At 43.2% G+C, this 12,239-nt stretch overlaps 1 protein-coding gene across 1 annotated transcript in view; it reads left to right on the plus strand.

The window, feature by feature from the left end:
* PPARGC1A (PPARG coactivator 1 alpha) overlaps window positions 1-12,239 on the plus strand; it is a 252,579-nt gene that overhangs the window by 220,828 nt on the left and 19,512 nt on the right. The window contains exon 11 of the mRNA XM_078678397.1: window positions 10,663-10,784. Within this exon, the coding sequence (XP_078534523.1) occupies window positions 10,663-10,784 (122 nt within the window). The remainder of the gene's footprint in view (window positions 1-10,662; window positions 10,785-12,239) is intronic.

Raw genomic sequence — 12,239 nt, forward strand, 5'->3', positions numbered from 1 at the left:
GGAACGGTGATGTGTCGGTTTCTTACTGCGCTTCCTTGGCGATGCGCCTCGCAGTGCCGTGATGCGATGAAGATCCGGTGCGATGAAAACAAAGATGGCGTCTTCTCCTTGATGCGACATGATGCGTGCATGCCGGACGGCCGTGCAGCGACTCAACACTTCTTCTGAGCTGCGACAGGCCCTGCGATACGCTTCTCCGGTGATGCGGGATGCTCCAGCGAGGCGATGCGACAACTGCAGTGGCGACACCCTTGTTCAGTGATGCGACGACAGTGGCTGCGGCTGCGGCACTCTTCTCAGGCGATGCGAGATGCGTCTGTGATGCGATGCGACAGCTAAAGTGGCGACATCCGTGTTCACTGATGTGACAGCAGTGGCTGTGGCGGCGACACTCTTCTCCGGTGATGCGAGGCGCTTCTGCAATGCGATATGATACGACAGCTACAGCGGCGACACCCTTGTTCAGTGATTCGACGGCAGCGGCGGTGACACGCTTCTTCCTTACGCGTCGTGCTTCCAGCTCCTTGCGACACGCATTTCCTCAGAAAGTCCAGCACAACTGCAGGCACTTCTAAAGAACTCTTGGGGAGCTGGTGGTTGAAGTCTGTTGTCCCTGAGACTTCAGCAGGAGGCAAGCTCTTTCCCAAGTCCTTGGAGATCCTTCACAAGTTGCAGAAAATACACATAAAGGTCCTCTCTCCTTTCTTTGGCAGTCAAGCAACCACTGCAGGCCAATCCCCCAAGCAGCACTTCAGCTTAGGGATAGTCTCTCCTCATTCTCTCTAGTTCCTCTCCTCAGCAAAGGTTTCTTCTTGTTTTTCCAAAAGTGATCTAATTCTCTGGAGTCTGGGTCCACTCTTTTATACACAGTTTCTCTATGTTCTCTGAAGGCAGAGAGGCAGTTGCCTAGCCCGAACCCATTCTGGTCAGTCCTGGAGCAGTCTGTTTACATGACTCCTTCTTTCCTTTCACAGTGCAGGGCAGAGACATCAGACACACCACAGGAGGTGGAGCGGGCATTGTGGAGGAAAGGCACAGCCCTATTCAGGTCCCAGGTGTAACTCATCCCACCCATCTAGATGCAGATCTCTCTATTCAGCACTGTGCTGACTCACCCTGTCTCCTGGACCCCCCAGCCCCTGTCACTCAAACTCCAAACAAGGAATAAACAACCTAGCAGATGCAGGCTTGGATAGTTAGACAAGAAAATACCTACTTTCTAAAAGGGGCATTTTCAAATACAGAATGTTAAAACCAACTACACTAAAAGATGTATTTTATCATTCTGAGTTCAGGCATACTAAACTCGAATTCCAACCTGTTTCCCTGAGTCAGTTAGGATTATAAGATGTAATAATCAAACTGCCGATTCTGGCCTATAGGGAACAGGTAGCCTTGCAATAGTGGAAAACAAAAATGGCTGTAATTCACTATTAGGACATGCCACACACACCAGGGCTTATCCTACCTTATACTTACAATGCAACCTGCCCTTGGGCCGACCATAGGGGTGTCTGATATGAAGAAAAGGGAAGGTTTAGGGACTGGCAAGTGGGTGCACTTGCCCAGTCAACATGGCAGTACCAGACTGCACACAGGCTCTGCAATGGCAGACCTGAGACACACTTTTACAGGCTGCTTCTGTGGGTGGCACAACTAGTGCTGTACGCCCACCAGCAGCATTTCAGTTACAAGCCCGGGCACACACCGTGCACCGTACTAGGGTCTGACAAGTAAACCAAACCAGCCAATCATGGAGTCACTAATCCATACATCAATTTACCATAGGGAGAGCACATGCACTTTAGCACTGATCAGCAGTGGTAAAGTGCCCAGAGTCCTAAAACCAACAAAAATAGGTCAGACAAATACAGAAGGAAGGCAAAAAGTTCAGGGATGACCCTGCAAAAAGGGCCAAGTCCAACATATGACAACAATTTGTTTCTGCCAGGAGCACCGCTGTGCTCTAGATAGGCTGCAGTTTAACGCATTGCTCTGACACACAGCAGGGAAAATACCTTCGCAATGTAGGAAAAGTCTATTTTTATATATTTCTAAGTCACCCCTAAGGTATGTCTTGTAGGTCCACGGGCAGGATGCTAATATATAACAATGGAGCACAATCCATGTTAAGGTTAGTTTGCCCTCACAGTGCAAAAAAAGCCCAAATAAATGTCATTATGTAGGCTAGACTAGACCTTTCAGTGCTAGGTGGGTTAAAATCTTCATTATTCTCCTTGACTTAGAAAAGCATTCAACGTTATTTTCCACTTCGTTTTTAAACTCAGATTAATGTTGATTTTTGATAACTGCAGCAGAAAGGTAACTTTGCTAAATTTGACTGTAGGCTGCCTGACTAGAATTGGGTTAAAACCGGTTTTGCCGCTCTTCAAACCTCCTGAGCTGGAATACATATCCTTGGCAGGGAGAGCTCAGATTCAGGGGACAATGGCTTGGCTCTGGGCCCAAGTAAGCCCAATGGGTGTTAAATGCCGACTACTTAGTAAGGATTAGCCATCTGGTTGTAGACAGGAACAGTTGGCAGAACAAAAGGGTTCCTAAGCACTACCTCTTTTGACTTTGATATGCAAAGGAGGGCTTGTTTTGTCCATTCCTAGGACCTTCTTATACAGTTAGGGAGACTGTGAGAAAATGGTGAGGTTTGGGTGGTAGAATTCCTCCACTCAGTGGCTGTGCGTAAGATAAATCTTGCACCTCTACCACCACCTCCTCTGAACTTTCCTGCACATAGAAAGACTTAGTCTGAAGAAGAAGGCCCTGTTAGAAGAAGACTTCTGACTCCTGTCTGTTTCAGAAGAAGACTCACACAAAAACCCAAAGACCCCTGAATCCTTCTGGCACCTAGGGGTTGCAGCCGCTCCCCAAGGGTCAAGTGGTTGGCCTTCTGTTCCCTTGCTTCAGGGACACAAAAAACAGACAGACTCCGAAATCCAGGAGGGTTCAGCTGACTCAAGAGGACAAGACTTTGCATGTGATCTGGCTAGAAAGAGTTCTAGGGCCTGGTAACCTGCCCTGAGGAGTTAGGGACTAAGGGACTAAGGGCCTGATTTACATTTCGGTGGACAGAATACTCCATCACAAACATGACGTATATCCTGTCTGCCACATTATAAGTGCCGTAGAATATAATTGCACTTGGAATACAGCGGACGGGATATCCGTCATGTTTGTGACAGAGTATCCAGTCTGCTGAAAAATAAAACAGGCGCTAAGTCAGAAGGTAAAATCTTTGACTGGGACAGCCCACCTTTTATCCGACCTCCACTCCATCATGATCAGCCAGAAATTGCACCTGTGTCTCTGTCACTGTTCACTCTAGGGTGCATCCCTGCGTGGCTGCCCACCTTCATTCGTGATGCTGTGCAGAGAGAGATTTGCAGCGTGTACACTGTTCGGTTGAAAAATCTATCACAATTGCTTCATATGTCAACATTCCGGTTTTTTTTTGTGCGAGCTGGTAAACCTTTTTCCATTAACCTGCTTTTCCTTTTGTTTCATCTACATAAGTTAATCAAAGGCCAGAAATCAAAGGCAGTATGGCTAGTTATAAAAAACATACATGGTAAAGACAACTTCACATTTTTTTATTTCTCAGTGAGACAGCGAGTTTTCTGTGCTGCCTCTTTGTAATGCACACGATTAATTCCCATGCCTTGGCTTTTTCATAATAACCTGTTTAAATCTTTCCTGTCTTGCTCTGCAATTCTACTGAGGAGATTTGTTAACTTTTTTTATATTTGAGATAAAGTCAATTTTTTGTTTTTTATAAACATAAAGAAGTAAAAGAGGATGCTTATAGGAATGGAGACGCCTCCAGCACAGCCACCTAAGGAGAATAAGTAGGTTGTTTTGCATCCAGTGGCTATTGTAGATACAATACATAATAGAATGAGCGCCAAAGCCCAAAATAGTCTTCCATAGGCCGGTGTCCAGTACTGCCACTGCATTGTCGACACTGCTCATTGCTAGTGCTGACCCATAACAAATCCAGCTTGTTCTGCCTAAGACTGCTCCCTGCTGTGTGGATGCACCTCAGTACAGAACGGCAGCAGATCCACCTTTCCCTGCACAAAGAACAAGCGCTGTTCTGCCATCATATCTCCATATTGCCCTGAAGGATTGCTCTGCCAAATCATTCCCATTTTGACTTGCTTTCCCATGGGCATAGGCACCTAGTGCACTTTTTGAACCTGCTACTGGAGTCAGACACCTCTCACGTCTGCAGCAAAGGTAACTTTAACCCTTTGACTGCGGCGCAAATTCCGCCGCGGTGCTGGGGAAATATTGAGTTGGCGGGTTTCGAAAGGCCCCCGGCCGACCTCCGCACACGCCCACTGTGACGTCGGACGCATGCAAGGGGGTAATACATGTCAATAAATAAATAGTGCCTCATACTTGTGATATTCCATTTTTAAGAGCCCATACTTTATATGATATGGGGCCAGATGTATGAAATTATTGTGCATTTGCCAAAAATGTGAATCGCTAAATTCGACCGTTTGGAGATGCAGAATTGCCTTTCCTTATGTATGAAAGGCTTTGTATTTGCAATTTAGGTCATCACAATTTGCAAATCCCTAATGCACATGGAAGAAGCTTTTCCTAAATGCAAACTGTGCATTTAGGAAATGCTAATTACCATCAACTTGAAGTTGATGGTTACCTTGTGCAAATTTTGAAAAATGCACAAAACTGCATTGTTCAAAGTGCCATGTAGTGCACACATACCTCTAGGGCATGTGTGTGCTTTGCATGTGCACGCTTTCTTTTTCTGTGTTGTTTCAGGGAGGCCTTAGGCCCGTGGGCACCCTTGGCTTTGCCTTAGCGAATTTGTGATGGCCATTAGGTAACGGCAAATTAGTTAATGCAAAAACATTTGCACCTAGGGGACTTTCGGCCCATAGTAACGAATGGAGTAATATTACCTAAAAGCGATCCGCTACTTACAGAATAACTATTAGGTACAATTAAGGAAACTCAAAATCTTTGGTACTTCCTACATACATAGCATTTTGTGATTATCAAATAGGGATTCTGTAAAAATTGTTATCTGAGAATTGCAAGGTGCTTTTTTGATACATCTGGCCCATGGTAACTAAGATCGAGGGAAGTGAAGTGAATAGCCCCGAATCACCCAATACAGTGAAGTGGGGATGCATTACTTAAAAATAACACAAAAAAACGTTTACATGTGTGGTGGAGGAAGATTGACTGATTGGTGTAACCTGACAGTGATCTGTGGATTTGAGTGTTTTACCTCTATTTGTATTTTACATGTCTTTCTCTTCTATATTTTATTATTTCTCCATCCAACTGTACAACAGCCACTATCTTTGGGCAGAGCTTTATAAATTACATCAGTAAAGAAATGATGTATGTGTGCTTGTGTTTATATTATGTATTTGAGAGTGTGTGTCTTTTGGCATGCACTATATACTGTGCCTGCACTTTTATCTGAATTACATGTGTCTGAATGTGCTTTATGTGTGTTGACTGGCCCATTACAGCAGTGCGGTAGGGACTGAGGCTGCAGCAAAAAACAGGCATGTCTCACAATCAACAGGAGATGCATGCTGTGTAGACTGCCCACGGTTGTGTATAGACAATAGACATATAATGAGGGAGCTGGAGAGAGACTGACCAGAGGATATTGCTTTCAGGTCACAGTTGGGTTGTCAGAATTGACTTGTTTTTTCCAGTGACTCTCATGAGGTTTGGGGATAGGTTTAGGGGTATAATCAGGTGTATATTTCTCCTAGCTTGCAACTACTCTCCCTCGTTATTCCTTTGCTGTTTCGTTTCTTGGAGACATGTTGTGTGCTCCTGTCCACAGTCATCTGACACATAGGAAGCCCAGATTTCCACCATGTCCAGAGGCTAATGGTTATTGTCGACATTTAACTGAAATGGATGAACAGTGTAGTCTGGTTTGCCTGGATGTAGATAATCTGTCAATTTGGATACTTTTTCCATGCACTTCATGCATAGCCAGCCTTTCCGACTAGCATGAGGTCTCGCTATCTCCCTCCAGGTCTGAGCAGCGCTTAAATTGAGCTGGTCTTTCCATGTGCTCGGCACCGGCACTTAATTCTCACAGAGGCACTTATAACAGTCTACCACATGGTGGAGCTGTTTTGTCTATTTTTTAGTTGACATAACAGTGAGTTTATTAATTCAACATGCATAAAATATTAATAGCAGCCATCCATCTCATTCTTAAAGTTTTGTGTTACCTGGAATAGTTCAAATTGTCACATAAGTAGTATGTGATAGTTAGTAGTTGTGTTAGTACTGCCATTGGCAGCATAGATATGGACAATTGCTGGTGCAAACAGCAGTGGCCTCCTGACAAGGGATCTGGCACTTACCTTTTTCAAATTTAGCACTGGGTCTGGGCTATCACTACAGCACCTGGGTTGTTCCTTCACAGGGCCAGCTGTAGGGCGGTGCGAATGGTGCCACCGCACAGGATGCTGACTCTGGGTGGGGCGCCATATATTATGGTTTTAAAAGCACCCGCTGCTACGTTCCTTGCCTCCAGCAATTTTCAGGCAACAATAAAAATGTGAAGATAACTGATGATTAATGTTCTTTCTGGAGAGAGACAAATCTGAGTTTTGTCAAGAGGAAGTTTTGACTCACCCTAAGGTAGCACAGAGGGTTAATATATCTGTTGCAAAGAACGTTTACCATGTAGATCACAAAGTGCATATAATAAAAATAGACCTGTAAGTTACTGCTTTAGTCAGAGAGGTCCTACTATGAGTTGCAGTTTATAAGTTAAAATCCTAATGTAGGACAGTAAAAAATTAACTGTTCTCAAAGAGCTGCATGAAAACTGCAAGGCATAGGTTAGAGCGTTATGATTTTTTATCCAGTCTTACATTATCCTAATGTTTCAAAATTGGTTCATTTGGGTAGAAATCAATTCTTATTATTAAAGAGAACCCCCAACTATGGTGTTACATTATAAATTCTACGTTTGTGCATCTCCAGACCAATCACTCGTAAACGATACTGCCTACCAGTATGGATGACCTGTGACTCTACACCTTGCAGTACTCTGTCCTATATATTGTTATTATACAGTGATTTGCACACATATGATTGAATGACTCCGTATACTATTTGTGTGATATAAAGTGCTTTAACACTCTACACTGGTATGAGTGGTGCTATAAAATGAACTAAATGCATCTGAGAGAGAGAGTGGGTATGGAGACTTGAGGGGCACTGTTAAAGGGTGGTAAGGAGAGAATCCGTGGCGGAAGAGGTCATTTAGGGAGCGCCAACAAACATGTGCCACGGGCGCCATCAGCGCTAAAGCCGGCCCTGATGTTACATTGGCTATCCCATTACAGCTTTCCACCCTTTATTTTCATTGCTATCTCCTTAGGCTTAATTCATTATTTTAGGTTATTGATACTCTCAGAGTTCAAGTAGAAGGTCGTTTTTCCAGACCGTGCCCCAGTTTATTTTTGTTCAAAAAAAGTTTGAGGCATTTAGCTCGTTAAAGCAGACTAAGGGCGGTGTGCTAGTTACCGCACACTTGTATCTCTCCACAGCAGAAACATCCCGCATTTTCTGTATAAAATATATTTAATGACATCTCCTATACAACAAAAAGGCAGACGAGATGCCCTGCATTCGTTAAAGCTTTTAGTGGAGTCGCAGAGGAACAGCCTCCGTGCTATCTTTCTTGTTTTGCATTTATTTAAATCGCCGCGTGTCATTTCAGATATGGAATTCCTTTTTATTTTTAGGCTGAGGAGCACTTCCAGGTTTCCGTTTATTCTCCCGTGTGTTTGCTAGGCGGAGAGACGGTTCCCCCCACGGCTCTCGCGGCAGTGCCGCGTTTCCTTTTCACTATTCCCTGAGGTCTGTGGAGCAGGTGTTCAGCATCCCCCGTTGTTTTAATCACGAGGCTCTCTCCAGACAGGGTGGCGATGCTGAGGAAACACTTCACGCGCTCGACGTCGACAGCAGTTTGCAGCTTGTTTTAGTTTTAGTTAGACTTGTGCTGTGCGGCGACAGCAAACCGACCTCAGAGCAGTATCTGTCACTGAAATTATGTATTAAGAATTAAAGTTCATATTATCGTTTCCGTGGACCCGCTTATGCTTGACTTTATAATATTAATGGTCTTTGTAAACAACAGACCCTGCCAAATTCCAGGCACCTTTTATATATTTTTTCTTTTAGAAATTCTAGCAGCAGAAAAAATAGCTCGGTACATTAAATTAACTCTTTAAATTATAGAAGGGAAGGCAAGTGCTTTACATAAATTCCACCCCCTTACTAACTGCTTCAATCAGTCACTCAGTGCCCGATTGAGATCTTGGCGTATGGGTTACTGCCTCACAATGGCAACAGATATCCCGTCCTCCGAAATATAAATCCCATTGGATATAATGGGATTTGTATTTAGACTGGCGGGGTAGACTGGTGGGGTATTCATCACCATTTCGATGGAGTAACCCGTCCGCCAAGATGTATCTAAGTCAGGCCCTCACAACTTAAAAGTGAATAGGGGCACTGGGTGAAATGCACACCTATAACTGGTCGAGCATGCTGGCCCAGTAAATACTGTCTCTTAGACTTGCATACCCACTCACTCTCTGACTCCTAAATCTATAGAAAAATAGGTTTCGTATCATTGTGACCTGTAGTCGACAGAGTACACAGTGGCCCCATTAATTATACATGTACCTATTTTAGTTATGTTCTGACTCACAAATCCACACTCTTACACTCACTCACATGTACGCTTACACTTACACTCACTTAAGGCTCAATCACTCATTGGATCACTCACCCATACAATTAGGCCTGCTTGTTTTGTGTAAAATGTACACATCGATTGATAGTGTTCTTGGGAAATACTAAAACTCACTCCGCAAAAAAGGAATGTCCTGCAAAACAGTGTATGGTTATCTCAGGTTAAAGAGTGGTTGTATACAAGGCATTTGCACAGTAGCGGTCGGCAGTAGGAGTTTCTGCAGGGCGGTGATGTGGGCAGGGGGAGGGGCAGGGGGGGTTGTAATGTATGGATTACGGCGTTTAACAGGTAAGTAAACATTTATATAAATAAAACGAATTTTGTTGTAATCCATACATTACTACCCCCCACCCTGCCCCTATCCCTGCCCACGTCACCGCCCTGCAGAAACTCCTACTGCCGACCGCTACTGCATTTGCAACGCTGCCATGGTATGTTGGCATCTCCATGTAACCTTCGATCTGTCCGTCAGCACTTTGTGCATTCTTCCACCGTCAGACTACTAACACTGAGGCAGAATTATTCAGAGTTGAGGCGCAGTACCCTGGCTCCCACCCCGCCACCCCGCTGCTTCTCCCATTCACACAGTGCACATTGATAGTTTGCTCATTCATCTCCTGTTTGCGGTTTGCACTATAGCAATGTTTTCAGCATATTTTGGCAGAAAGCTCCCTGAATCAGTCCCAGCTCCTACTTACATAAAATAAACCAGCCTAGCATGAGAAGCAGAGAGCAAACATTCTATGAAACATGCATACTATGGCAGAGAGTGTGCACAGACTAGACATACACCTGGTCTTAAAACGGATAATGTGTTTTAAGCACATTGTGTTTTGGAAAATTCATAAGCCTTGGAAAATTCATCAGCCATTTGCCAGGGTGATGAGCACATAATGGTTGCTGTGAGACTTTAACAAACGTCAGTGATTTAAGAAACAAATTAAGCTGATATAGAGTGAAGCCTGTTTCAGGCAGTCTGTTTAACCATGCAAGAAGGCTGTGACGTCAAGTCACCCATCCCCAAACAATGTGTATTGTGTTATCCGCAGCCAATAGAAACGGAAGAAAAAACAACTTTCCTTTTTGCTCTTTTCCTTCACACCTTAAAATAATTGCCTCATTCCTTGTCATGGTTTATACCTGGAGCTCACTGGTGAGAACAGCAAATAAGAGGGGAGGGAATGGTGAAACATCAGGACTAGGAGGACGCTGGCATGCACGTGGCTTCGGTAATGAGATGCTATGAATGATGCATGCGAGGTGGAATTAGAAGAATGATCAAAGAGTGAGCGTGTGATGGAACACTACTTTAGTAGAACTATAAAACAGAAGTTATTATTTACTTGTGAGTTCTTTTGTAGATCCTTTTTATTAATAACAAGATGAACATACACTGCAAGACTGTCTCTCGGATGCCCCTATTATTTGCCTCAGTACACCAGATGGAGTGAAAACCTGTAATGAGATCATCAGGTTGTAGGCTCCAGAGACGTGATGCTGCGCTTTATTCAACTCAGCGAAACATGGGGAGGGAAATGTCAATCCCAGAACATTTTCAGAGACACATTGGAACTGTCACGAAGACAAGCGTGGTGGGAGAAAAAAAATGTTGGTTCTTTCTCTCAAATGCTACTTGGGGTTTTCCATATTGTTTTAGTGGCGATATTCTGTTGGAGAGGCATAGAAGAACCATTAATGACCACATCCATGTCATCCCAGAACTCTACTCATCTAGGCTGTAATTGACAGCTAGAAAGAAGCTTTATTATTGATCAGGTCAGATTTCCAATGTTTCAGCACTGTGCAGCAGGAAAGAATAATAAGCATTTCTTGACATTGTACACTGCCTTCCCTTTCAATAGGAAGAACGCCGTGTGATTTACGTCTCTAAGATCAGACCGGACATTAGCCGGGCAGAGCTGCGGGATCGCTTTGAGGTGTTTGGAGAAATTGAGGAATGCACAGTAAACCTGCGCGATGATGGGTAAATGCTTGCAGAATATCCTTTTGTCATAAATGAATTTCTTGAACATCGTAGTCATGAAGTAGCAGATGCAGCCATATCCTCTAGCCCAGCTAACTATAAATGTGTTCTTAAGGAAAGCTTATTAAACTTGCCTAAATGCCTGTATCCATTTCCACATATTTGACAATGTAGCAGGTACCACACATGGGTTGTGCACAAGAAATGTGAATGAGAGCATTATAAAACTTATGCAAAGTCTATATTTTGAAGCATCCATGCAAAATGTGGGTCTCCTATCCGTGGCTTTCCATTATGTTTGAACTGTAATACATTATTTTTCTGGTTTAAAACTCTACAAAGAGATTAACAAGAGATGCAACCTTATCTAGCAAAAAAGAATATTCAGATAATGATTTAAATTGTTTTATCTGTCACATTAGCACCTTTCTAAATATTGTCTCATTGTTAGCTCATAAGCCACAGTACATGGTGCACGTATGTCTTCCTCTCAATACAACCATTGCTGACACAAACTTCCACAGCTTTTCTGTAGTATATTTAATAAACAGATCTTCTATCAGTTAAGGAATATAGGGCCAAAGTGAAAAGGCCTTTTGCATTTCTTAACTGGCAGAATAGCAATTTTGGCCTGTTAAAAATGCAAAACAGCCTTTTCTAAAGGTCTTTAGAGAATTGCAAAATGCGATTTCTACTCTAAGTAAGAAATGGCAAATAGGGATTTCATATTTGCGATTTTTTACCACATGTGCAAAGCATTTCCTAAATGCAAAATGAGCATTTAGAAAAATCAATTACAATCAACTCAAAGTCGATGGTAACCATGTGCAATTTAAAACAAGCATTGGCAATGCCAATTTATCTCGCCGATGGGAAACCTTTTGGCTTGGTCAATGGGGTGGTGCACATATCTCGCCTGAGTTGTGGAAAAGAGAGCATAAGTGAGAAATTCGGTTTGAACTTAAATATTTGCCCTGCAAAAGTGTTCAATACTTAAAAAATGGGGTCATTAATGATAAATAATAGACACAGTTCATATTCATGATGAAGTGTCACTCGAGGAGTCACATTTAAGACATGGCATGTCACACATAAGAGCATTTGAAACATGTTACATGGCACAGACAAGTACGCTGAAAACTTGGCAGCCGTGAGTGCTCAATGAAGACAGTGCAAAAAACTAGACCTAAATTGGAGTCAGTTGTCCAAAAATACAGTTCAAATATTTCTGATAAACTTCTAGTTTTACAGTCAGCCAAGACCTAAAAGTAAACCAATATAAAATGTTGACCAAGAATATTACTTTTTGTTTTATACATTCTATTAGAGTGCCTTCAACTGTTTAGGCAATCAATCAATCAATCAGTCATTTGTTAAGCGCACTACATACCCGTGAGGGTCTCAAGGCGCTAGGGGGGGTGGTGGGGGCCGCTACTGATCGAACAGCCAGGTCTG

The sequence above is a fragment of the Lissotriton helveticus genome, chromosome 2_2 (genome assembly GCF_964261635.1).
Source record: "Lissotriton helveticus chromosome 2_2, aLisHel1.1, whole genome shotgun sequence".
Classification (NCBI taxonomy): Eukaryota; Metazoa; Chordata; class Amphibia; order Caudata; family Salamandridae; genus Lissotriton; species Lissotriton helveticus.